At 39.3% G+C, this 27241-nt stretch overlaps 1 protein-coding gene and 1 long non-coding RNA gene across 11 annotated transcripts in view; one reads left to right on the top strand and one right to left on the bottom strand.

The window, feature by feature from the left end:
- TANC1 (tetratricopeptide repeat, ankyrin repeat and coiled-coil containing 1) overlaps positions 1–26388 on the top strand; it is a 183717-nt gene extending 157329 nt beyond the window's left edge. For all 10 annotated transcript variants that reach the window (XM_072982655.2, XM_072982627.2, XM_072982661.2 and 7 more), the window contains 12 exons: positions 98–220; positions 2873–3109; positions 7732–7917; positions 10935–11013; positions 13287–13420; positions 16143–16266; positions 16535–16710; positions 18154–18286; positions 18848–18939; positions 21301–21447; positions 21849–21949; positions 23679–26388. In XM_072982655.2, coding sequence (XP_072838756.2) covers positions 98–220; positions 2873–3109; positions 7732–7917; positions 10935–11013; positions 13287–13420; positions 16143–16266; positions 16535–16710; positions 18154–18286; positions 18848–18939; positions 21301–21447; positions 21849–21949; positions 23679–25095 — 2949 coding nt within the window. In that variant the 3' untranslated portion in view covers positions 25096–26388. The remainder of the gene's footprint in view (positions 1–97; positions 221–2872; positions 3110–7731; positions 7918–10934; positions 11014–13286; positions 13421–16142; positions 16267–16534; positions 16711–18153; positions 18287–18847; positions 18940–21300; positions 21448–21848; positions 21950–23678) is intronic.
- On the bottom strand, positions 9351–17188 carry LOC144583125 (uncharacterized). The gene is made up of 2 exons (XR_013536731.1): positions 17116–17188; positions 9351–9431 (listed from the first exon to the last, which is right to left on the bottom strand). It is a non-coding gene; the product is annotated as an uncharacterized LOC144583125 (long non-coding RNA).
- Positions 26389–27241: the final 853 nt, after the last annotated feature.

The raw sequence follows: 27241 nt of genomic DNA, 5'->3' as shown, positions 1-27241 counted from the left end.
TCCCTTTCCCCCACTAACTCTCATCTTTTGAGAAGAAACATCAGCTTACTTCATGTTATTTGATCTGTTAATTTTGTTATTTTGTTTTTTCTTCTAGGGACTTAGTAAAAAGACTGGGGTTTCTTCCAGTCATCTTCAAGCCTTGTGGATTGGCTATAGCACTGATAGTTTGTCAGCAGCTCTTGCATCTTTGCGCAATCTGTATACTCCAAATGTAAAGGTAAGAGAGCAATGTATAATCTATATTTCAAATTTCTGTTGCAGAGACTTCTTATCTTAATAGGAAACAGTTACACATTGAGACAAGCTGGGAGCAAAGGCGATTTTGTAGGCTGCATCAGAAAAAAGACTGATTACATTCCCGAAGGTATTCCTATAAAGAAGACAAATCATCAACAGTGAGGGAAGGCATGGAAGCTTTGGCTTTAAAGGGTGGTGTGAAGGTTAAGTTGACCAAACTTCCAAAACATAGCATGATTTTTGATGCAAAGTGTAAATAGCAGTTAACTTCCATGAAGAAAATGAATATTTATAATTTGGAAACTGAGCAAAATGTTTCTTGATTTTTATAGAAAAGCAGCCTGACATCTTGGTGGGTTCCATAAAAAGTGAAAAGATTTCAATTCATTACAACTAAACATCCCCATGGATTTCAGTGGCCAGTATCCTTTCGTTGGCAGGCAGGACAGACCTCCAGCTTCCCAAAGTTCCTGTGGACACGAGCTTGCTTAAAGCCATAGGGCTTTTGCTCATGCAGAGGAGTGACAAATGCTCAAATTACAAATTACAACCACTCATACAGTGGAGAGTTGTGTGAGTTTAGAAAGGAAGAGGTTTCTGCTTGGTAGAACTTCGTTGTTTTATGCCATCAAGTTGGAACCAACTTAGTGACACTAACAGAGCTTTCAAAGTAAATGAGATACTTAAGGAGAGCTTTTACCAGATCTGCTCCCCCTGTGGGTTTCCATGGCCAAGTGGGTCTTAGCCCATTTGGAACTTAGGTTGCCACAAAAATTTGGTAGGCTAGAAGTAGCATATCTGGCAGACTGTCACTGATACCATGTATATCATTATTAACTATAATATAATAGATATGGTGGTGCTTTGGGCTAAACCGCAGAAGCCTGTGCTGCAGGGTCAGATGACCAAGCAGTTGTAAGATCGAATCCACGCGACGGAGTGAGTGCCCGTCGCTTGTCCCAGCTCCCGCCAACCTAGCAGTTCGAAAGCATGCAAATGCAAGTAGATAAATAGGGACCACTTCGGTGGGAAGGTAACAGTCTTCCATGTCTAAGTCGCACTGGCCATGTGACCATGGAAGATTGTCTTCGGACAAAAACGCTGGCTCTATGGCTTGGAAACGGGGATGAGCACCGCCCCCTAGAGTCGAACACGACTGGACAGAAATTGTAAAGGGGAATCTTTACCTAATAGATATACAGTAAGTGAATAAATGGTTTTAAAAAATCTAACTACAGAAGATATTTAAAATAATCTGGGTTCTGTCCACCCTATTTCACCCACCCAGAGCCAACCACTCCATCTGCCTTTTCCGTAAACATCAGTTACTTGACAACATACCAGCCTTACCCTGTATTGCCTGAAACCTCCCTTGTCTGGCCACACTCCTTCTCCTACAATCCTCTTTGAATTCCTCCATCTTGAAAATAGTAACCATCTCCACCCTTTTCACTCTTCCCAACAGATATCTAGGGCCAGAGCTTGAATGGTGAAGGATACAGGGAAGAGTCTAAATCTCATTGCTTATCCCAACTAGGTTGGATCCATTAAATCGTTATTATTTACCTAAGTGTTGACTTAGCCATTCAGCGGTTGGTTCAGTGGCTCTGCTATAGGTGAGCCTGGCAGTTGGCTAAGATTCAGAAAGCTGTTTTCTAAAAAAAAAAAGAAGCTGATTTGAAAAAACCCAAAAACCAACACATAATTTTCATTTCCTCTGTACATTAAGAGATCTTTAACTATGTGGATATAAATCTGTAATTATGTGATGGCAAATATAGGGAGTGAAGCATAATTGAAAGCTCCTTTTTATGTACAATTGAGTTGCTTTAGAAGTGATTTTGAATATAAGAATCATGATTGCTCAACTAGATAATAATGTAACAATTTGGTGTCCATGATGTTACTAACAGATGTTAATTTATGTCCAGATGGCACCAATCTCCCTTGTTCCGTTGTGATGAAATTCTGCTAGCATGTTGTAAAGATATATCCTGCCTGTGCTGATGCTCAAATGTACTCTAGTCTAGACAGTTATGATATCACTGTGTTGCTGTAGATCAGAATGTGATATTGAGGGAGCAAGTATTGTGCTGTATCCTGAGTACTTTGAGATGTGAGAGCTGATTTATATGAGCCAAAAGCACACTAATGTACATATGTAGGGTTCTCTCTATTGGTTGTGCAAGTCAAATACAGCTTCTATGACTTAAGTTTCTCTTTCTTTCCTCCACACTTCAGCTTGTGCAGGATTGCTCCTTTAAATTTTGGGCTGTTCTTCACTCCTCCTACCATAGCCATGTGAGATACAGCCCACAATGTTTAGTGACTACTTCTAGGGAGCCCTTTGAGGGTTTTAGGGAACTGAACAGAACCAAGGGAGCTATACAACCTTTGGATATAGTCCATATCTTTTGTGACTCAAAAGACATTATTTTCCATTATCCCATGATAAATCACATGAAGTGACTGTGGAAGGTGTTGTATCCATTTCATCTGTCAGTTGGAAGTTCATGTGTGATAATCGTGTACAGCAGAATTATATTTCAGAAACATCATGGGGAATGCAAATCTACTCCTTCCAATTTCTAAACACAATGGTTGTGATGTGTGTGTTTTTTTAACCTTCTAGGTGAGTCGTCTGCTGATTTTGGGTGGTGCCAACATAAACTACAGGACAGAGGTTCTCAACAATGCTCCAATATTATGTGTTCAGTCTCACCTTGGTCATGAAGAAGTAGTCCTTCTCCTGCTGGAATTTGGTGCCTCAATTGAGGGTGCATCTGAGAATGGAATGACCCCACTTTGCTATGCGGCAGCTGCAGGTCATATGAACATTGTTTCTCTGCTCTGCAAAAAAGGAGCAAAGGTAAGCCCCATAAAACACAAAGTAAGGAGTATTTTTCTCTGTGCATCAGTTATATAAATTGAAATGACTAATGCAAGGCAGATTGTTTTCTGCATGGGAACTTTCTGCATGAAAGTGACTGGGTCAGTGCTGTTAAACAGTATATTATCCCTGTTAGATAGGGTCAGTAACAAGGGGCAGTGCTGATGCTAGGATTCCAGCAAAAGCAGGTTTGCATGGGAGATAGGTAATAGTAATTTTACACAGATGCCTACTGTCAGGTCTTTTCTTCACTATACTAAAAAAAAAAAATAGAGTTTGTGACCGATTTTGGGTTAATCTAGGGCTGATTTCATGTGAACACCCCTTTGTGTGTTCCTGCAGCAAGAGTCCATGACGACTCTTGTTTTTTGATCCTTCCTATCCAGAAACGTTAACATGAGATGGTATCAACAGCACGGGATGAGTTTGATTTATATGACTTTGATAATGATCTGCAAGTAGTCAGCCACTAATATCAAAAAAGCACTTGTCATCATCATAGGCATCCTTCAGTCTCGAGAAACTATGGTAACATGCTCTGAATCGAGGAGTGTCCTCTCCAGAGCATGAAGCCCGGGTAAGGTAATATGGAGGATAGGCTGTTACCCAAGCAGCAGATCCCCCCTCTCCACATTGCTGAAATGGTCCAATGGAAAGGCAAGAGCCAATACAACTGGTTCCAGCAATGTCGCAGGAGTTGGCAGAACGACACATGCTGCCTTCGGGACTCCAGCTCCGGATTTTGCCTCGAGGTTAACTCCTGAAGCCTTTTCCATGAGTGGATATAGCCACAAGGCAGTGGAGGTTTGAAACTGGAGTTTTCCTTCTCCATATTAACGGCGCGCGGTCCTGGGACATGCTCTTTTAAATCAGGAAGTCCCACCCCTAGGCCCCACCCCCAGGCCATGTGCTCAGGAGACAAAAAGAAAGCCCAGGAAAAAAAAACTCAGCAAGGCATCACCTCAGCAAGGCCTCGCCCCTTCCTTGCCTCCCGCCTTGTCCTAGCGAGAGGCAGAGCGGGCTGCAGAGCGGAGCACTTGTCAGCACCAAAGCTAACCATAATTTCTATTAACATGGAGGACTCATCAACACCTAAAGATAAATTGCTGCATACGTTTTTCCAGACGTGACTATGATATGCTTTGTATTCAGGAAACACATAGAAACAGCTACCAGCGACAACTCAAAATATCCAACTTCAGACTTGCAGCTGAGAGATTTTGTAGACAGTATGGTAGTGCTATATTAATTGAGCCTCATTTCCAAGGCTTGTCTAATGCTGTCACACAACAGGATGATGTAGAGATAATAACAGTGGTGCTAAGTAATTGCACAATATCCTCTATTTATAAACCACCTAATGCAACCTTTTCCTTTAAAAAACTTCATAAGAAAAAATTAATTTTATAATCAGAGACTTCAGTTGCTACGGCAGTATTTGAGTATATGCACGTTGATGATAACAGTGGAGAGACTATGCTGAAATGGGTGGCTACATCCTAACCAAACTTTATTCATGATAGCAAACTTCCCCTGTCTTTTAGTAGTGAGAGATGGGAATGTGGCTATAACCCTAGACTTGATATAGGATACTGAGCCAACATGAAGTCAGTCTTTACCCCAGTTCCAACTATACAGCACTGGCTCATAATGTGCCAACTCATGGCAGTCCAACCATCAACAGCACAATTCCATAGGAGATACAATTTTTTAAAAGCCAATTGGAAAGTAGTTCAGTACAACATTCGATGGAATAATTTCAAACATTTGCCCAGCCATGTTGAGGCATTGAGAAGGTAATTCCAAGGTATAACACTGGAAATAATCACCCAGCTGCGTAATTATTTTTCACTATTTGAACAAAATCCCTTGAGCAAAGAAACCATGTTGGCTGGGAGTGATTAATTTCTTCAGTGTTGACAACTAAAAAAGATAATTGGATAAAGCCCATGGAAGAAATGAACAAGTGAAGAAGCAATCAAAAGGCCAGGAGATCATAAAAGTGGCTTAACAGAAGCCAAACTAAAAGCCTCACACATGCAAATATTTCAGTAAATCAGATAGCCCATCAACTCCTCATTAATGGCAGATCTGAACATCACCATAGGGAATTAGAACTTAAGAAGCAAGCAACTAGAAACCAATGACCTTAAAAGAACACTTAGCTTAAACAAATTGGAAAAAAACTATTTATAGCTGCAAAAATGGCAAGGCAGCAGGCCTGGATGACATCTGCGTAGAACAGATAGAACATGTTGCAATAGTAACAAAGAAGTAGCACCTTAAGTTTTTAAAATAATTGCCTTCACAGGATTCCAAAAATTTGAAGAGAGGCACGAGTGATTTCTGTTTTGTGACCAAGGGAAGAACTCAAAACACTTAAGGCCTGTCTCATTACTTTGTGATCTTTATAAAATCCTGGAAAGAATAACTCTTAACCATCTAATGGAAGTACAGTGGTGCCTCGCAAGACGGGCGCTCCGTTTAGTGATGAATCCGCATTACGAGGTTTTTGCGATCGCAAAATGACGTTTTGAATGGGGGAATTTCACTGCGCGATGATCAGTTCCCTGTTTTGGGAGCCAATTTTCGCTTCCCGACAATCAAAACAGCTGATCGTTGGGTTTTCAAAATGGCCACCGGGTGCTCAAAATGGCTCCCCGCTGTGTTTAGGAGCCATTTTTCACTGCACAGGCACCCGAAAATGGCTGCCCCTATGGAGGATCTTGGCTGGACGGTGAGTTCTTAGCCGATTGGAACGCATTAACCAGGTTTTAATGTGTTTCAATGGCTTTTTATTTTCGCTTTACAACATTTTCGTTCTACAGCAATTTCTCGCTGGAACGAATTAACGTAATGCGAGGCACCACTGTAGTGGAACCATTCTTCATCCCACAAGAAGGGAGAAGAACTGTATAGCACAAATATTATATTTAATGCAACATACTGAGGGCAGCTTTGAAACTTCTTGAATGACGCTTCCTCCTTGTCATGTTTCCCGAGACCACTTGCATTATTTTTTCATGCTGTCAGCCTTGACATTCTTAAAATACTTTTAGCTGAAGAAACTTTATGGGTTTAGTCAAATAAGTAAAATAAGGAAATCCTGTGAGATGATGGTCCATTCCATGGACTAGTATGGAAAAGAAGAAACCCTTGTTCTTTTCCTTTTCAATGCTGTTTTTAAAATGCAGTATATTAACAAAACTAGAAAACCCCTTTTTGAAAGACATAATCAAAATGAGGTGCAAGTAAGCCGTATATGTCCCATAGCTTCTGTCTGGTTTTGGACCATCCTCAGTCTGGCTCAGGTGATAATGACCCTATTTAAAGGCGTGCAAGAGTGATATATAGAATTAAGGCTATGACTAAGTCAACTTTAAAACAAACTGGTGGAAATGTTGTCCAATTTGTTTCAAAAGGCATAAAGTAGATATTTTACAGTTTTATTATTTGAATTGTGCTAAATATCCTCCATACCGTTTTAGAGTCCAGGCTACCAAGAATCATCAGCATTCTTTTTTCAGTTTGAAAATTCTAATAATTTATTTACAGTTCTAGCAAATGTTAAGGCCATGCTACTTTTGAAAACTACTCCCTTTCTCTGGCAAAGCAAGCAGATTGCCAAGTCTCTGCAGTTTTATCTTCTATGGATTGAATTTTTCAATGAAATAATTGGCTCAGAGTGGCTTGTGAGGCAGACCTACAAGTCACTGTATCTGGAAACTGTGAACTTCTTCTGTATTCATGAATGATGGTAACGAATTACAAATATATATTTCTTTACTGCTGCTGGCAGCCCATTTATAAATAACTAAAAACTGTTGGTCTTCAGTCCTGTATACTTATTGTTTGATCTGTTGGTTTTTCCGAAAAATTAGCAGTTGAGATACATATAGTGAAAGGATTTAAGAGAAAAGACAATTTTGCTGGGATTTGGTCTCCATTTATTCAGTGTACAAATGAGGACATTGCAATACAGCATATATTTTGCTGAAATTTTAGAATGGTACGTTCTGGGACTTGAAAAAAAAATTATTTGACCTACCCTCTAATTTTATTGCTAAAATAAAAAAGAATTATAAAAGGAAAAAATCATGTGATTTTTAATCATGGTAAATATAATCAAATTTAGCATAATACCTGTGAATATATTTTTTTCTGGCGCTTTGGTATAAGATTATAAGCTTTGAGGTTGTTTGCTATGAATGAATGTATTTTTATCCTTCCATCCTTGCCCCCTCTTAATATAGTTTTAGAAGAGGTAGCTATGTCAGTCTGTGCCCACATATCAGGCAAAAACTAAATAATAATAATAATAATAATAATAATAATAATAATAATAATAATAATAATAATAATAATAATAATAATAATAATAATAATAATAATAATAATAATAATAATAACTTGTGCCCAAATACAGTCTCTGATTTGGAGCCATGTATAAATGTGTAAATATTTGTGATGCAGTCCCATTCTTATGTCTGAGGAAGTGGACTTGTCCACAGAAACTTACATTAAAATATAGCAGTTAGTCTTTAAGTCATCACACTTTTTTTAATGTTTTCATTTTCATTTTGTTTCTGCTCTCAATATAGATTGATCACTTGGACAAAAAAGGACAGTGCGCTTTGGTTCATAGCGCTCTCAGAGGCCATTCTGAAGTTCTGGAATATCTGCTTAACATGGACTGGATCACGTCTCCCCACCAGCAGAGTCCACTGGCAAAGCAACAGGCACTTCAGCAGGCTCTGACAGCCTCTTCAAGCATGGGGCACTGTCGGGTATGTTTGCTGGAACAGATAATTCCTCATAGACTGTTTATAAGTTCAGTGATTTATTACATTGCTATAAAAGATGCTACATTTTGCCTTTGAAATAAAGCTGTGTACTCTGAGCACATTTAGCACAATGTTAAACCATAGTTTAATGAAATGTATGTGAGCCATTTTAGAGTCACTCTGAAGTTTGTGGCTTATTTGCACACCCAGTGTAGTTAGGGGGGACTCTAGCTGTTCCAAAATCATGTTACCTGGATTGTTACAAACTCTTAGTCACTTTCTGAAGCATGAAAGTAAGCAGTTTGTTATAAATAATAATTGCTGGCTTTAACAACTCAACAAGCCGAGATTCAGGGAAAGGGGAAGTAGATGCGTCCTTAATCCTTCTCTTGGTCATGGGAAGAACACAGGGGAGCATGTAAGCCTGATGCTTGTGGCTGTTGTATCCTACTTCATCACATTACACCAAAACAAGGCTGGACAATATCTTGAGGTCAGGAGGGCACACGGCCACTCCTTAATCCATGGGGAGGCATGACCTTCTGCTGCCACACCACTGGAAAGGAATGATGTTGCCTTCAAGCAAGGCACAAAATGTTTATTGTTTGTGAGAGAGATGTTCTAGAGACTTCCAGGAGCACTGATTCACTACCAACCAAAATGAACGCTCTACATCTGCTTTGTTTTAATGTGCAAGCCTCCTGTGGCAATTTATTTATTTACTTATTTATTTAATGTCATTTGTAGGCTGCCTGACGAGGGGACTCAAGACAGCTCACAACATTACAACAAATGGAATTAAAAACACAATAGAATTATGCATTAAAAAGGAATTAAACCATAAAAATAATTAGAAATATATTAAAAGATTTAAAGCTTTAAAAGCAATCTTACTAAACTAAAAACCAGAAGGCAGGACTCAAATTATTAAAAACCTGTCTGAAAAAAGGGTCTTCAGCTGTTTGCATTTAAAGACCAAAATTGTGCTTTTTTTTCTTTTTCTTTTTGCAAAAGTCCCAAATTTTGCTTAACCCTTTAATTAAGCCACAGTTTACTAAAACTTGTAAACCAGTGCACTTGCTTCTTGGGAGTGTGTCTGTCTTGTTCAAAAAAAAAAGTGATTCTGCAGATTGATGGATTTAGGCCTAAGGAGAATGAACATCTCCTTAGACCTAAATCCATTTGCTAGTCCAAACTGGAATCAGACCCTGAATGGAATTGGCTGAATGGAGTTCGCATAAATGTTGATTTTACTATATGAGAGCTGGTGTTATTAAGGAAACATTTCAGTTTATTTGATTGTTTCTTAGGCTCTTTCCTGATCACTCATATTCCTCTGTTAAAGCTTTGTTCTACCAGTTAAGCCACTATATTCCTGGCTAGTAGGAAAATTCTAGTATTGCAAGGCATTGGTGTGTGATGATGCCAACTTGCTTCATGGGGTTTTCTGCTTCACATGCTCCAGACAGGATGCTACTGTTGCTGTTATATTGCTGGTACTTGATTGGCATTGAGCTCTGTATGAAAAGATGAAAAATTACAGTAGGATTTCTGTCTCCTCAGTGTAGCTGTAAACAGTTATATACTCATAATAGAATACATAAAGATGGTTTATTTCTGGAAATCACATTTGTACTATTCCCTATCTGCCAGCTAGGACTGCAGAAGGTCTGCTAATGTATTTACTGTGTATGTAATAAACCCAGGCTTGCAAACATTTTACCCTGTGGCCTAATATTCTGTAACTATTCTTGAACAAAATTATTGAATTCTGCACTGTGTGCTTATATAAGGACAATTTGGTGTTCCCTGTATAAATGGAAGGTTCCTCCTGGTCTAAAGTTAAATTCTTTCAGCTTTCCCTCTACTTAAAAATATTTTCTTGATGGTATAATCATATTTATGTTGTGAATATTTCATTAAAATATGAAAACATGTATCCATTAATAAATTTGCGTTAATTTAACTCTTGCCTTGAATGAAGCAGAAAATTACTTTATATTTTTAAAAAGGTACTGGAGTTAATGGATTCTGTGCAATCTTAACTACATGTTTAAAACATTACTACATATTTAAATATTTAGTCATCTTTGCCATCAAGACGTAACATGCATAAAATTATGGTCCTCTTTCCCATTTATGTTGAATTGAATTTGGAAACTAAAAACCAATCTAAATGAAAATAACACAGTATGATTTTAAGGATTTTTTAAAAAATCGCCATGACCTTTAGGCCAAAATCCTTTTACTTAGAATAGTAAATTGCACTGAAGTAAGTCCACTGTATCAATGGGGATTTGGTCAGTCAACTCCTCCATAAGATCCATTGATCCAAACAAGCCTGGCCTGAGTGCCACTTACTATGCTAACAGCAGGCACTTGAAGAAACCCTTTCCAGAAAGACAGGCATCTGGAGGGAGGGGCAGAATCTGGGCATCTTCCATGGAATTCCTTGCATGCTGCAAAATGATTCTGGACCACGTTCGAAGTTCCCTCCAGTTTCGGGCTAAAATGTTGGGCTACAAGTATCATAAATGTCAACATTCTGTATGGTCTGGTCTTATGGGGATTGTAGTGTAAAACATTTGGAGAATGCCACGTTGCATGTTCCTTTTCTCTGTCACCCTTAGGAATGGAAAATGTACTTTAGAAAGAAAGACCTTGGCCCCTGTAGCTGCACATTACAAGGGGAAAAATTGTATTCACAAAGGCTTTCATGGCTGGGAAAAAATTTACTGGTAATCATGGGCATGTGTTATATGAGGCAGCCTATCAGGTGCTCCTTGTCCAGAACAGTTAAGGAAACTTAATTTTAATGCTGGACTTGTCTGTTGAATGTCTGAAAGTGAAGTGCAGAACATCTTCTCTACAATGCCTCTTCTATGCTAAATGATGCTAAGGACTTCTGAGTAGTTTTTGCTATGTGGTGTGCCATTCATCATTAATGAAATACTAAATTAAGTCCGTGACTTGTTTTGCTTTCAGTTAGCAACTAACTAATATTTCCCTTGTCTTGTCAGGTGGTTCATTTTCTGGTAAGGATTGAAAAGGAGCCTAAAATTGACATCAATGAAACTGACACACTGTGGGGAGAAACAGGTATATACACATGATGTTCTTATTCTTTCTTCCCAGACAATAAAAAATTAATCAGGTAGGATTGATAAATAAACCCATTGGTAAGAGAGCTATAAAGGTAAATGTTCCCCTTGACAAATTGTCCAGTCGTGGCCGACTCAAGGGCGCGGTGCTCATCCCTGTCTCCAAGCCGTAAAGCCAGCGTTTGTCCGAAGACAGTTTCTGTGATCACTGGCCAGCGTGACTAGACATGGAACACCATGACCTTCCCACCGAGGTGGTACCTATTTATCTACTCGCATTTTTACATGCTTTTGAACTGCTTGGTTGGCAGGAGCTGGGACAAGCGACGGGAGCTCACTCCGTTGCGTGGATTCGATCTTACGACTGCTGGTCTTCTGACCTTGCAGCACAGAGGCTTCTGTGGTTTAACCTGCAGCGCCACCACGTCCCTTAAAAGAGCTATAGCTGTTAACATAACTTTGAAGTGTTAATTAGAAGTCATCACTATTTATTATTGCTGAATTTTTGCATTTCTGTACTTCCTTTCCTTTGATGAGCTCAAGTTGGCCTCCATGGCTCTCCTTTCCCCTACTGTGTCTCCTTGACAGGGGCTGGACTCAGTGATCCATAGGGTCCCTTCCAGCTCTGCAATTCTAAGCTGATGATAACCACATGCAGATTTTCGCAAGTTTTAACACTCAGTATCGATTTACCTAAGTTTGCTTTCACCTGATGGCTCCTGTCCTCGTCATAGCTGAGTGTTCAAACATGTGGCTTGTGTTTGGCCATGTATGTTTCTGAGGTATTTTAATCTTAGGTCAAAATTGCAGAATAAACTTTTTCTCTGTAACAAAGTTTAGTCCCTGGCACCAGTGTCAGACCCTGTCATCTCCTGTTAAGGCTAGAAGATCCCGTCTGAGAACTGGGGAGCCATTGCCCATGTGCTTATTACTGGCCCAGGTGGTCTGATGGCCAGTGAGGAAATTTCACATCGTCAGAAAGTGTGTCATGAAATTCTTTACAATATTTGTGAGAGAAGACATCTATAGGCACAAATATAGCACCCATGAAACAATTACTATTGAAATACCACATCAGGTACAACAAGATGTTTTGGCCAGCTTATCGTATTACATTGTGTAACAGCAACTCCCAACTATTGTGTTTATCCTGTCTTCAAACATTTCCTCTCCTTCACCCCACTTCCCTCAGCATTCTTGGTAACAGACCAAAGATCTGCCAAAGATTATTACATTTTTTTCCCTCAGCCTAATGGGTTGCTCTCATAGTTTCCATTTTGCATTAGTTACATGTTTAGCTCTTCATTTTAATTTCAAGTCTGGGGTGGGCCACGCTAGTTTGGAGTGCATTACACAGATTAGAGGTGAGCTTTCCCCCCCAGAATAGTCAGCATTCCTCCACATAGTTTTCTTGAGGATCTTATTTGTTTAAGCCCACTGTGAAGCTGTTCTTAGTCCTGCTTATTTCCGTATATGGTATGCTTGAGACACATTGTTTTGCTATTTTAAATGACCCCAAGAGCCCGGAAGCAGTGAGTGATAGTGAGATACGAGACTGGTCTATGTTGGTTTTATGTCACAATGGCCAGTCTTGATCTTACATTACCAATAGCTATAAATTTAAGATTTAAAAAACAAACGAACTGTCAGCTTGTTCAGGTCTAAATTAGTGACAGGGTCCTAGAATATTTTGAGTCAATTGTGTCAATTGCTGTCTTAGAAACAAAAACTACTTCCTGTTTAAAAAGTACTTGGATTTCATAAAGAGAATACAGGTACATTGGAGATCTAACTACTACCTACTTTTAAACATCATTATATATTTCTAAATGTATTGTCTATTTTGTGTTTATTTTGAATCTTTAGTTATGTTGTGTTGTCTGATGATGATGATGATGATGATGATGATGATGATGATGATGATGCAAACCGCCCAGAGGGGCCTATGGCCAGATGGGCAGTATAAAAATAATAAACAAACAAGCAAGCAAATAAATAAATCCAGCTCATGTTGGCTGAGTGTCCTTTTAAAAACTGCAGGTGGTTCCAGGAGCATTTTGGGACTCTACAGTCTGTATCTTACATCAGAAAATGTAGACACTCTCCCTTGTATGCCATTTTTTTTGTGCAACATAAAGACTTACTAATTGATTATTGCATCAATTAATCTCTGCAGGAAAAAGTAATATATAGAACACTGTTTGCTTAATGCCTTCTCTCATTTTATTGCTCTTAAAATCTAGTAAGTTAAAAACCTTCATTTCTCTTTAGCTTTGACTGCTGCTGCTGGGAGAGGAAAACTGGATGCCTGTGAGCTGTTACTCGGACATGGTGCTGTAGTAACAAAAACAAATAGGAGAGGGATACCTCCACTTTTCTGTGCTGTGCGTCAGGGCCATTGGCAGGTGAGACAAATCTTTTTGAATAAAATGACCAGATCCAGCTTAGTTTTTAAAATAAGGAAATTCTGTATCATAGGATCATAGAACAGCAGAAGTGGAGGGAAATGCTGTGGTCCAGACCCTTCCTGCATTACAGACAAGTGTTCTTCTACTGCAGTTCCCAGAAGCCTTCGCCATGAACAGTGCTGGTTGGAGTTTCTGTGAGTTGCAGTCTAGGAACACCTGAGTTACCCATAGTTGGGAACGACTGCTGTATTAGATGGCAGCAGACATTTTTAACTGTGCTTTGACAAAATGATTAAGCCTAAGACATTTGACATGGGCCACAACTATGTACCTAGGGGGAAAATGGGTGGAATGTGAAGCACCTTTCATCACTTCACATGACACAAGCCTTATTGTGGTTTAAAAGACCACTGAAAGTACACCATTTCAAAGTGCAGTAAGGCTTCCTCTGTGGCCAGCCTCACCTGGACAACAGTGGCCAGGAGTATAGTGGCAGTGGTGGCAGCAGGGTCTTGAGTGGCTGGGGAGACCTGCCACTGCTGCTGCCAACTTGCTCTTGAAGTGGTCAGACAGGCAAGAGTGCTTCTCTAGTGAGATGCTAAAAGGCAGCAGAAGCATCTTCAATGGCTAGGATGACACAAACACTCAACCACCACTGTCGCCATCGTGTTCCTTGCCTCTCGCTGCCACCACCCAGCAACTTGAAATGCATGCATTTAAAAAAGATGTGTGTTTCAAGTGGTTTTGCTCCTGTTTGCAGATTACCTGAAAGAAAAAAGTTCCCTGTGGGTTATTTGCAGATGTGTAGTTCTTGCCACAGAAAGCACAACAGTGTTTACTGCTCTTATGTGCATGAAACTGGTCATTGCACTCTTCAATGGCACCTTGGCTCTGGAAACCTTCATTTCCAGTTTTCATTAACCACAAGTATATGTTCAGAGATAATGCTAAGCTGCAGTTATTGTAAGGCAGATGTATTTATTTATTTATTTATTTATTTATTCATTCATTCATTCAATTTATATGCCTCCCACACTACCCAAAGGTCTCTGGGCGGCTCACAATTGAAAACAATAAAAATACAATAAAAGATAAAAATGATTAAAACACAATTCAAATACAATCTAAAAATTGCTATCAGGACCCACAGTTGATGTTATTTCAATTAAAAGCCTTCTGGAACAAGAAGGTTTTGACCTGGCATCGAAATGTCATCAGCGTCGGCGCCAGATGAATCTCAGTCAGGAGAGCATTCCATAGTCTGGGGGCAGCTGCCGAGAAGGCCCTTTCTCTACAAGCCCTCCCTCATATCTCCTCAAGGGACGGCTCTTTCAAAAGGGCCCCCTGGCTAGATCTTAACTGCTGGGTAGGTTCATATGGAAGGAGGCGGTCCTTCAGGTATCCAGGGCCCAAGCTGTTTAGGGCTTTATATGTCAAAGCAAGCATTTTGAATTGGGCCCGGGCAGCAACTGGTAACCAGTGTACCGTATTTTTCGCTCCATAAGACGCACCTTTCATAAGACACACCAATTTTTTAGGAGAAGAAAACAGGAAAATATAATCTGTTTTCTTCGCTCCATAAGACGCACAGACTTTCCACCCCCCTGTTTTGTGGGGGAAAAGTGTGTCTTATGGTGCAAAAAATACGGTAACTTAAACAGAATCGGCTTGATGTGTTCTCTAGCGGCCCCGCCACTCACCAGCCGCGCAGCTCGATTCTGGACCAGTTGCAGTCGCCAGACCCTCTTCAAAGGCAGCCCCACGTAGAGCGCATTGTAGTAATCTATGTGAGATGTTACCAGTGCATGTGTAACTGTCATGAGACTCCGCTCGTCCAGGTAGGGCCGCAGCTGGTATAATTTCCGCAGCTGAAGGAAGGCGCCTCTGGCCACCGAGTCCACCTGGGCTTCCAAAGTTAGACTGGGGTCCAGGAGCACTCCCAGGCTGCGGACCCTGTCCCTTAGGGGGAGTGTAACCCCATTCAGGGCAGGGAAATGTCCCTCCAACCTGTCCGGCGAAGCTTTTTTTAGCTTCCTTGTGGTTTTTCTAGAGTTGAGAGGACCTAAGATTCACTTGGGTTTGTTTTCATAATGACAAACTATTGTTAACTGTTGTGTCTGAAGGCACCTTCATAATGTAATATGAAGTCAAATAGTCGGTTGTTTTGTAAGCTTTAGAAGAAAAAAGCATATTGGCTTTTCTCAGATCAGAGTGTCTGTGCCTCCGTGCTGTGAAGATAATGTACTGGCATGAGTGCCACAAATCCAAAACTAAGAATTATAAATGCCATAAATGCTGTATGCTTGATAATATATTCCTTAACTATAATCAGATTTAACATACATGTATTGCTATTGTTGGATCAAGGTTCACTGCAGTTTCACAACATCTTCTTTTGTAGGGGTGGGATTACTCTGTGAGTGGAGAATTGTCCTATCAACAGAAAGGGGTGTTTTGGGGGATGCAGTCTTCATAGATTGTCCTTCCCGCATCCTCTTTTTATAGTCCCCATCATACACTCTGTTGCAAAGTTCCACTTGTTTCCAAAAAAGGATGGAGACACTAGAGAGAAATGTTATGGTACACTGGGGAGCCTGATGCGTAAATAATGGAGCCCTTTCATCCATGGAAGGAGGATGCTGAATCCACGCCATTCTCTTTCTCCTAAGTTTTTTTAGAATAATAATACTGTGGTGGGAATTTGCTCCTTTTTTTCCAGATTGCAAAGCTTCTATTAGAACATGGGGCTGACATAAATGTAAGTGATAAGCAAGGCAGGACACCACTCATGGTGGCAGCTTGTGAAGGACACCTGAGCACTGTTGAATTCCTAATCTCCAAAGGTAAAATAACTGTTTTAAAGGGTCCTGTTTACTTTTCATCCATTTCAGGGTAGATAAACTAGCTTGTCAGCTTAACATTCAGAGTGATGTATGGCATGTTTTATGAGTTAAGGTTGAACTCTGTATTTTAGACTAAGATCATATAGGATATTAGGGACCCAGAAGGGGAATTTGATAAACTTTTAACTGAAGAATATTATATTTACATTTTGATTTACTGGGAGAGCCCGTTTTTCTCTCAAAGAAGGTTATTTTTGGTTTGTGCTAGGTGCAGACATCTCATCACTGGACAAGGAAGGCCTGACAGCATTGAGCTGGGCTTGCCTCAAAGGACACAAGAGTGTGGTCCAACATTTGGTCGAAAAAGATGCCGCAATAGACCAGACAGACAAAAATGGAAGAACACCCTTGGATTTAGCAGCTTTCTATGGCGACTCAGATATTGTAAGTCTCATCCAACAGTGTGCCTGCTGTTAGTTTATCACTTTCTGAAATCAAGCCGAACTGCTGAGATGTGGCCTGTTGGAATGCTGACTAAGCAAATTCAGGCTGCCTTTTTCATGGGTTTGAAGGTGTCAGTAGACATACTTAAAAACACACACCCTTTTATTTTCTTTAATATCTAGGACACCTTTAATGTTGAGTCCCGATTTTTCATTTTGTAGAGTCTGTCTCTGAAGGGAACACAAGCATACACACAAAAATCCTTTATTTTTATTCTAACGTATTAAGTCACACTGTACTTTAAAGCTTGCACAGTGATATTTGGAAAACAAGAAAAGTGTGTCAGAATACAACATGAGATTGTGAAGAAGTATTTAGAAGAAATAGATTTTTCTTTTACTTTACCTTGAACATGTATTATTCGGCTGACTTGAGCAGGATTTCTGGGATGTGATGCCTGAACTCAATAACTGTGCATCTACTTGAGAATCAACAAAATGTTTGATTTAATAGAAAAGCAAAGCTGTTATAAATTCACTCAGCTACCATGTAGGATGGCAATCATTAGTTGATCTTTTTGTTAACATGCATACCACATAAGCATAAATTGTGCTGTACTATATTGTTTTGCATGTTGTGCTCACTTCAGCTTACATCATCTGCTAATAACCTGCATGGCACAACTGAAATCATCAAAAGCTCCCTTCCAGGAATGATTAAAGTCTTAAAATGTTAAGTAATTCCATTTTGTCATATGAAAAATCCTAAACCCCGAACTACAATAGTTAAATGTCTGCCTGTAAAACATAAACCCAACTTTATTTAGGCTACTTTTGCCAAACGATTTCCTAAACTTCATTTTGAAAAGTAAGCATTATTAAGCATTTGTTTAGGGGAACTGTTTCCTGTAGTCTAATTTCAGCCTGAAGCACTTTATTAATTCATTATGTAGAAACTAACACACTCCTTTAGGAACTACCGTGTTTCCCCAAAAATAAGGCAGGGTCTTATAGTAATTTTTGCTCCAAAAAACACACTAGGGCTTATTTTCAGGTTAGGTCTTCTTTTTGGGGAAACAGGGTAATGCCCCAGAACAAACCCAAGAACAATCCAAAAGTTTGTTGGCTGGTGTAAGTACATATAATTGAATAAATCGCAGTGATAAACTTCTACTGCTTAACGAGTTACCATTTGCATTCCCAGTCATCTGCCAAATCACGCAGCGTGCACATGCCTAGGAATGCAAGTAGCAAATAATTAATCATTGGCAGTTCACCATCATTTACACCATTTCACTTATGCTGACATAAACCCACAATATGATTCTGGTAATTAATTTCTTGGAGCTTTTATCAGAGAAGTGTCAGTAGATTGTACCCATTGGCATTAAGTTGTGGTTCATATATTTTAAAAAATTTATTTCTTTTCCTGATCATTTTATAGGTACAGTATTTAGTGGAGAAAGGTGCAGTTATTGAACATGTCGACAACAGTGGCATGCGCCCACTGGACAGAGCAATTGGATGTCGAAACACATCAGTGGTGGTCACGCTGCTTCGAAAAGGAGCCAAGTTAGGTTAGTGAAAACTTACCACTTGTGCCAAAATAATATTGTTTTATTTAGAAGGGAGATAATCATTACCTTATTATAAATGTTTAAAATGCGTCATATATAGTACTTGTATAAAAATGTGTTTTAGTGTTCATATATCCATCAAAGACATCCAGATGTTTCCTAGCAATTCAGATTTCATTTGGTTTTAAATATAGTAATTTAAACTGCCTGAAAAGACATTGAAATATTAGCAGACACAGTGGAGACTGAACAGAAGATTACTGAAAGTCATACAGTATGATCCAAGGCACCTGGCAAAAACAGTTCATTTCATGCTGGTAATTGTGTGGTGCCATTGCTAGCTTTTGGATAGTAACTATGGGACTACATAAGCTATTGTTGTTAATTATTATGTGTTTTCTAAAGTTATCCTTTTGGGAGCACTTTGATATTCCATTTCCTGAAGTGGAGGAAATCCAGTCCAGATCATGAACTATAGCTGTTTGGAGTTACATTTCATCTAAAGGTTTCAGGGTGGTATTAGCAGAGGTGTGCTTAAATGTGAACATTCTAAACTTTCAGGAAATGCAGCCTGGGCAATGGCTACTTCAAAACCTGATATTCTGATTATTCTGCTACAGAAGCTAATTGAAGAAGGAAACATACTGTACAAAGTAGGTGGATCATTACTTCTGCTTACAGCGTTGTTTTTGGAGTTGTATGTTTGGATTGTTACACAATGAGGGCAGGTTATCAGTGGTTCAGGTTGCTCAGTCAGTATCTGAGCAAAATAAGAGAATGTGCAGTCATAGGTGTGCAGTCATAGAGTGGCTTCTGTTTCTGTTATAAATACTCTTGAATGTAGAAGAAATCAGGGTAGAAATAAGGCTTCAAGTTAAACTGAATTGCATGCTGTAGCTGTTGTCCAAATGGTATTTTCTGCAGTCACATATTAATAACTGTGCATGCACATGTGCATTTCACAAAACAGAACCTTGTTCTTCATGAGGAAGAGCTATGCTCTGTCACCTTCGGTTCATACAGCTTTCTACACATGTGCTACAAATGCTGCCTGTCTTTTCTGTGTTGAGAGAGAAAGACACGGAAAGGTAGGAAGGAAATGATGACATCCAGGAACACTGGAAGTTATAGGAAGATATGGTCCCTGGATTTTACCCATGGCCCCTGTGTAGATCTAGATAGATAACAAGCTGTCTTAGCTAGAGGTCAGCATTAGCCCTCAGTTATCTGTCTCTGTAAAGGAGTGTGCTGCTGAAGTTGTGAGCAATTGACTAGCCATTACATCTTTCACAAACCAGCAATGATGACACGCCTTCACCCACCTGTGGTACAGAGAATCAGCTCCAGCATTGCGACTTGTGATTTGAGTGGATGTGCATGTAAATTCATTGTTTAGAAGATCATAGTGTTATGCAGATGTCTTTCATAAGAGGACTATTAATCCATGTATTGCTCCATGAACTTCGTGCTTTATAGTCTAGAACACTGGTTCTTAACAGATATTCTTTGAATTGGAAGTCCAGATCAGATAGTATCGCATTTGAAGGTAAAACGCTTCAAGGGAATTTATTCTAGTTTAAGTTAGAATTAGCATATTTTATTTTTGCTGAAATGTAGAAATTCTTAAACATCCTTCACAATACAGTTCTGGCTTTGCAAATAGATTTTCCAGGTGTTTCATCAGAAGCATCTTTTAAATTCTGGAGAGTAGTTTCCATATTTAATGTAATTTAATTGAGCAGCATAGTTTTACTATTCATGCCGCTAGTATTATTCATGAAAATGCAGAATCACATTCATGAAAACTAAAAAAAAAAAAATGAGCTTCAGTAATTAAAAATATACCTAAAACTTAGTTTTTGTAGGCAATATACAATGGCATTTTAAACTGTCTGGCTTGTGGTAATATATTTTGCATGATTTTAAGTTGCAGTACGACTTGCTGGTATACATTCACTCACTGATACATTTTTACTGTTAAGTTACCAGTGCAATTCTAAATCAAAGATGTGACCAACTAAAGTGAGTTTGAAGAGGCAGAAGCTTTTCATGCTGGCAGATCTCAGAAATCTGCCAGCATAAGGATCTACTGGTGTAACTACTAAAATCAACCAGCAGATGAGCCCCCAGCTAGGAAGGAGAAAAGGCACAGTAAGACTGGAGACGATTGATGCCAAATCCAGGCCTCCTCCAGTCCAGCAACATATCAGCACAAATGAAGGCCAAGGCGAGGGTGAATCTATATAATTGCCAATGTTCCCAGACTTGAAGGCATGTGCTATTCAGCTGGCACTCTGTCAACATGGTCATTACCACTGCATCTTAAGTCTTCCTGGCCACAGTGAGTTTGGCTTCATAGCCAACACATATAGGTGTTTGCTGTTACACAGTTTAATTTTCATAGTTTACTTTTGCTTCTTTTCAAATATTTTCTAAGATGGCTTCTACTGTACTAGGAAATTATTGGGAAGGTTTTTTTACAAATACACTATTACAGATTGGTTGTTTTGTAGTATCATGCAGAGCAAAACACTAATAAGATAAAAAGCATCAAATCTGTGGGATTTGATAAATTTCATGAAGATTCAGAAGAATGCAAAATTAGAGTCTTCTGTAATAAAATATTTATTGATGTCAGGAGAGCTCTGCTAATTCACAGGAAAACCTTGAGATTTTTATTATTTTCAACTCGTAAACTACTATACAATTTAGTTTCAAAAACAGACACTCCATACCAAGTTTCAGTTTAAAGTAATCCAGTATATATACAGTATTACAGAAACCTTAGCATTACAGCTGCATGATCCAAGGTAAATAATTTTTTTAGCAAAATAAATTAGTAGTGGTATTTTTCTGCAGTGAAATCCAACATCCTGATATATTTATTTATTTTAGTCAATATATTTATTTATTTAAGTCGTCTTTTTCAGTGGCAGCAGTTAACATGTCAGTTTAATTTATGGGGAAACCTACAGTTTACAAAGCAGACATTTCTGTGCTTCTGACGTTAACAGAAAGGGAAGATGAAGGAGGCAGCACAACGGTACCAGTATGCCTTACGGAAGTTTCCTCGAGAGAGTTTTGGGGAAGAAATGAAAACATTCAATGAGCTCAGAGTTTCCTTGTATCTAAACCTCTCAAGATGCCGTAGAAAAACAAATGTAAGTTTTTCAAATTTTCTCTCCATTGTAGCAAATTAGAATAAAGTTGTTGAAAAATATCTTGGGTTGATGATGCTCCTTCGGGTGAATGCGTCTTACCTGCTGTTAAGGAATTGTTGCAGTGCTTTCCAGTCATTATGCAACATAATGGTTTTTGTAATGCATGTGGTATGAAAGTAACGTTAATGCAGACCAGCTTCATCAGTGACGGTACTTACAGATGTACATTAAAAGGATCAAAATACATTAGTTACAAACAAGAATCAGTAGAAAAGGGGTAAGGAGAGCTGGATGTTGGCCAGCATGGGTGTGAATAGTTCTGCAGCTTCAGCACAGACCTTATTGTAGTAATCTCCTAATAAAAATATGTCAAGATTTGAAAATTGTTGTTGTTCTGGCAGGATTTTGGCATGGCAGAAGAGTTTGCTACCAAAGCACTTGATCTCAAACCCACATCTTATGAAGCATATTATGCTAGAGCAAGAGCCAAGAGGAACAGCAGGTACTGGTAATCCATATGTATACCTTTCATAAGCAAGATGTGTTAGTGTAATCTTCTGAAAACAAGCTTTTATCAAGAGTTTACCTCTACCTTCTGAATGGGGACAAAAATGTTTCATCTCACTATAGTGTCAGTCAGTTGATCTGTAAAGAACTGTTTACATTACTATTCAGCTTTTGTTTCATTCGTGACCTCTATTGGATCTATTAACTCTAGCTATATTTTTTACATTCCTATGATATCCAGAGGGCAAACATCTCTTGCATTTGGCTTGGCAAAGACTTTTCATCACCATGTATTTGTAATACATATCTATGCTTGGATATATTTGATGCACCTCATATTTCCCAATGACTGTCCAATAACTCTTAATAGCCACTGTTAAGATCACCATACTAGCAGCGTTTGCAGTTCACACTCCTGCCCTCTCCTCCTGCCTACTAAGGCTACAACTCCATACATCTGATGCATCACAAAAGCTTATACCAAATAGAACTTGTTACAAAATTGCAGCAAAAGCAACCAAGAGTCTTGTAGCAACTTAAAGATTAACAGGGCAGTCACTTTGCTTTACAAAAGCTTGTTGTTGTTTAGTCGTTAAGTCATGTGCGACTCTTCGTGACCCCATGGACCAGCGCGTGCCAGGCCCTCCTGTCTTCCACCGCCTCCCAGAGTTTGGTCAAATTCATGTTGGTAGCTTCAATGACACCGTCCAACCATCTCATCCTCTGTCGTCCCCTTCTCCTCTTGCCTTCACACTTTCCCAACATCAAAGTCTTTTCCAAGGAGTCTTCTCTTCTCATCAGATGGCCAAAGTATTGGAGCCTCAGCTTCAGGATCTGTCCTGCCAATGAGCAGTGGCAGAAGCTTAGGTGCCCATCATTCCTCTGCCTATTGAGTTCAAAGTGCTGATATAAATGTGTTAATCTTTCAAAGGCCTAAACATCATGGAAAGAGGCAACCTGAAGGATTGTTCCTCTACATATGGTGATCTAGACCAGTGGGTCTCCAACTTGGGTCCCCAGATGTTCTTGGACTGCAACTCCCAGAAATCCTGGCCAGCACAGCAAGTGGTGAAAGCTTCTGGGAACTGCAATCCAAGAACACCTGGGGACCCCAGATAGAGGACCGTTGGTCTAGACCATTTTCAGATCTTTCTCCAGGTGCTGCCATGAAGCAGGTGGTTGCCATGGAATGGGCCTTTTCAGTGGTAGTATCCTAACTAGAGAGTCCTCCACCACCACTTGCCTACATTACAATCTTTTTGTCACCAACTATGTGTGATCTGATAATGCAGATGCTGGGAACAGACACCAGGGCTGGCAAAGGAGGCATTCCAGAGCCCTGAAGGCTATGCCGTATGTATTCTTCTCAATGTGAGAGAGGTCGAAATGACTAGATAGGCGGGGTATAAATAAATAAATAAATAAATAAATAAATAAATAAATAAATAAATAAATAAATAAATAAATGTCTGTAGCAAAAAGAGAAAAAAAGAATGATTAACTCACATTGTTTTTCCTTTTTCTCACAGCCTATGCAGTTCATCTGTATTGCTTCTTTTTAAGGACTTTTGGGACCTCTGCTCTTGAAGGGGCATGAAGCTTATTATGTGAAAAGAGATGATAGTGTAGCATATAACAAACCTTTGAGAAACAGGCCTGTTGGTGTGCACCAGGTAAAATGTAAAAGCTGCAACTTCACTATATTCTGTTTTTGTCCCCTTTAGGCAGTTTCATGCAGCCTTGTGTGATCTGCGAGAAGCCATCAAGTTGTGCCCTGGTAACCAAGAAATAAAGAGGCTGCTGGCTCGTGTGGAAGAAGAATGCAAACAACTCCAGAGAACACAGCAACCAAAGCAGCCATGTCCTCCACCAACACAACAAGCCAATGATTCTGACAATGAAGCAGAAGCTCTTGTGCAAGACCATTTCAGCCTGGAAGAGACAGAGGAGGAAGAATCTTTACATGAAGAGGAGTCTGGTCAGTCTGGACAGAGACTGTCACTTTCCCCTTTGTCTTTGCCTTGCAACCGAAACACTCAGGAAGGCACCCAGCAGAAATTTAGACCAATATCACCCCCAAACAGAGCAGGCAGCAAATACCTGCGAGAGCCTGGCTTGACCATGCAGCCTACAAAACAAGCCCAGATAGTAAAAACTAATCAGCATCTGAATTCTATTCAGTCTGGGGCAAGAACTGCATCCGGTCAGATTGGAACAAAACTGCCCCTTCAGTATATTCCTTCAAGTCCTGTGAACTCCAGACACCTCATGAACCCAAGCAAAAGTCAGCATTTGGATGGGACAAACACCAACTCAACAAGTATTAGTGCAGGTAGTAACTCTGCACTATTTGGCGAAAGACTAACAAACATCCAAGTTCCCTACTTGCAGCACAGTGACAAAGGACCTTCTCACTCTTTTATGAGTAAGTCCAAAACACACGAGAGGCTCGCCATCCATACGCCTCCAAATCTGGAAAAAACAGGTCCATCGCTGCCCCAAGGAGTGGGCGAGTTAAGGCAACAAAGCAGTATCTGTTCTGGTCAACTTTTGGTGAACATGGTCCCTTCCAGCTCAACAAACAGTTTGTCTTCAAGCAGCAGCTTCTCCGAGAGTGCAAAAGGTCCAGATATTCGACTCAAGGAAAGCAAAATTAGCCAAGGTCAAAGTGGATTGGAGCACAGGCCTCGCAACACTCCCTTCATGGGTATCATGGATAAAACTGTACGGTTCCAGCAGCAGCAGCAGCAACAGCTAATGATGATGAACCCATCAAATCGCAGCTGGCATGGGCAACCTGCAGAAGCCTTCCAGAAAAATGCTGAGGCTGGCCTCTCTACCAGCTGTGAGCAGTTCTTTGCTAAGCAACAAGGCAGTTCTGGCAGTCAGATGGCAAGCTTCTCTTCCTCTTCTCTTTTAATACCAGGAGAGAATATCCAGAATGGCACCTCGTTTAAAGAACTTGAGGAACTCAAGTGTCAAGCATCTGTCAGTCCACAAGACAGCAGGATAGCTAAGCCAGCAGGTCATCTGTACCAAGACGTTCTCTCTAAACAGCACTCTCAGCTTAACAAAGAGATTCGTTCGAGTCACATCCCTTCCACAAAGCCAAAGCGATCTTTTGTAGAATCTAATGTGTGAGTGATTCTGTCTGTTTTATCACATACTAGGGAAGAACCATATCTCTTTGGTGGTAAAAGTTAGCACATAGTGGTATGTAAATTAATGATGTTAATCACTAGTATTTTACAAAGTGTGTAATAAAAACCTATTACTCAGCCATTTCTTGAACATCACTCAGGCTGTCTTATGAGGACTGAAAATATTAATCAAGAGATGGGTGACCACCAATTAAATTCTTTGTTAATGCAGAAGAAAATTTCTATCATTTATGTCAAGCTTTGTAAAAGATCTAACATGATTGTTTAATTACTACAGTCACTCAGTATACCAAGCTAAGTCCTTTTGGAAAAAGCTGAATAAAGCTCCTATATGTATTTGTTTTGGTTGGAAGCCTCACTGAACTCAATGGGACTTCTTTCTGATGGGGCATGTATAGGATTGTGCTGTAAATTTACATTGTATAGTCATGTATATTATATTATTGTTTAAAATTAATACATATATGATGGTGGAATCCACAGAACATTCAGATCTGTCCATACATATTTTATTGTCAGGAAGTATTATTCTTTCTGTTTAATAAGGGTGGAGGTGTAATTTCAGAAAACCTTTCCCTTCTGTGCAAGTCATTCAGCAGCCGTGTTTTCTTCTTTCATGTGGCTGAAGCTGGCTTAAGTTACTACTAGGCAGGAAGTACATTACATGGGATTTTGCATGCATTCTGTCCAACAACCTGGTTATTGCACTGAATAATATGATATTATGACCTATTAACAACATATAAGCAGCACTTTACATAGTTTGTCTAAACACCTTTTGAGGTGCTATGTCAGTACAAGATAGAGGATAAGGAAGATGAATGCAAGTATTGTGAGTGGTTTTATAGCCAATGAAGGTCTGAGGGAGAAGAGTATGTGTATTTACTTTTATAGGAAGGACATTTGATATGTTTCCTTAGTGTTTCAGTGTGAAATGCTTTTTTTAATCACAAGGATGTTTTTGAGATGGCTAGTTTGTAAGGACATTCCTGTGTATAATAAAAGTTGGGGTTATATAAGCTGAAGTAGTATTTTGTCCTTTAACAATTATTCCCATGTGTACGATATGTATGTACATTATAACAGCATTCTCGCACGATTTTTTAAAAAAAAGTATAAAGAATTTGCAATTTTGAAATGAACCGTTATTCTCTAGCTTATTTATTGTTTATCTTCCTATTTGTACAATCTTATTTTATTCTCTTGTTCTGTAGATCTATTTTTTGCACAGCTACTGTATTTTTCCCATATGAAATAAAAGATTATTAATATAGTTTCTAGTTGAGTACTGTCTTGCTTTGTTTATACAAGACTGACAAAGTAAGCCAGCATTAATGCAATTTAGTTAAGACCAGTCAAAAATTTAAAGGGTGTGAAAATAACCCTATGGGCTTTTGCACTTTCCAAAACCATATTTGAGTATGAGAACCAATTTTTGATATGCAGCCTATTCATTTAGTATTTGATGATTCAGTTCCATACTGGCCCTTTTCTGGTCAGCCATGAGTACCATCCAGTGTCAGATTTTCACAGAATTCGCTATCCCATGAACAGCTATATGAAATACCACTGATGGCAATACGCCCATTTGAGTATGTATAGCTCAGAGGGGCTTTCATCTGGTTCTTGATCACAGTGAATACGTAAAAGCTAATTAAGGAAACACACACCATTATACTTTTACTTCTTTCTCTGCATCAGAACCACTGCAATACAATTAACAGAATGCACTAGGCATGTATACACATAAAAAATACAACACCGGTTTGGAAAAATAGAATTGTAAAGCATAGGTAAGCATTTCAAATAATTTTTACCCAGTAATGGCCATCATCAAGAGCATTTGGGGCTGCTAACATCCCTCCATAGTACATGTGGAGGGGCATACATGTAATGCTGCCTGTTCTTTTCTGCACTCAGAGAATGGTGGTGTTTTGAACATAATCTTGTCTGTAAGCCATCAAGTGACATCCAAGTAACCCAGCTCTCTGCGTGACCAGGGGCTAGACTTTCCTGAAATTCCATTCATTTTAAGAGATCTGAAGTTCTTTCTTTCCATATTATAGTCCTGGTATTGTCTACCATTTCTTCCAGATTCAAGGATGTTTATTCAAAGGGGCAGGAAG

Source organism: Pogona vitticeps, chromosome 1 (genome assembly GCF_051106095.1).
Source record: "Pogona vitticeps strain Pit_001003342236 chromosome 1, PviZW2.1, whole genome shotgun sequence".
NCBI lineage: Eukaryota > Metazoa > Chordata > Lepidosauria > Squamata > Agamidae > Pogona > Pogona vitticeps.
This window is presented reverse-complemented; position numbering and strand designations above follow the sequence as displayed.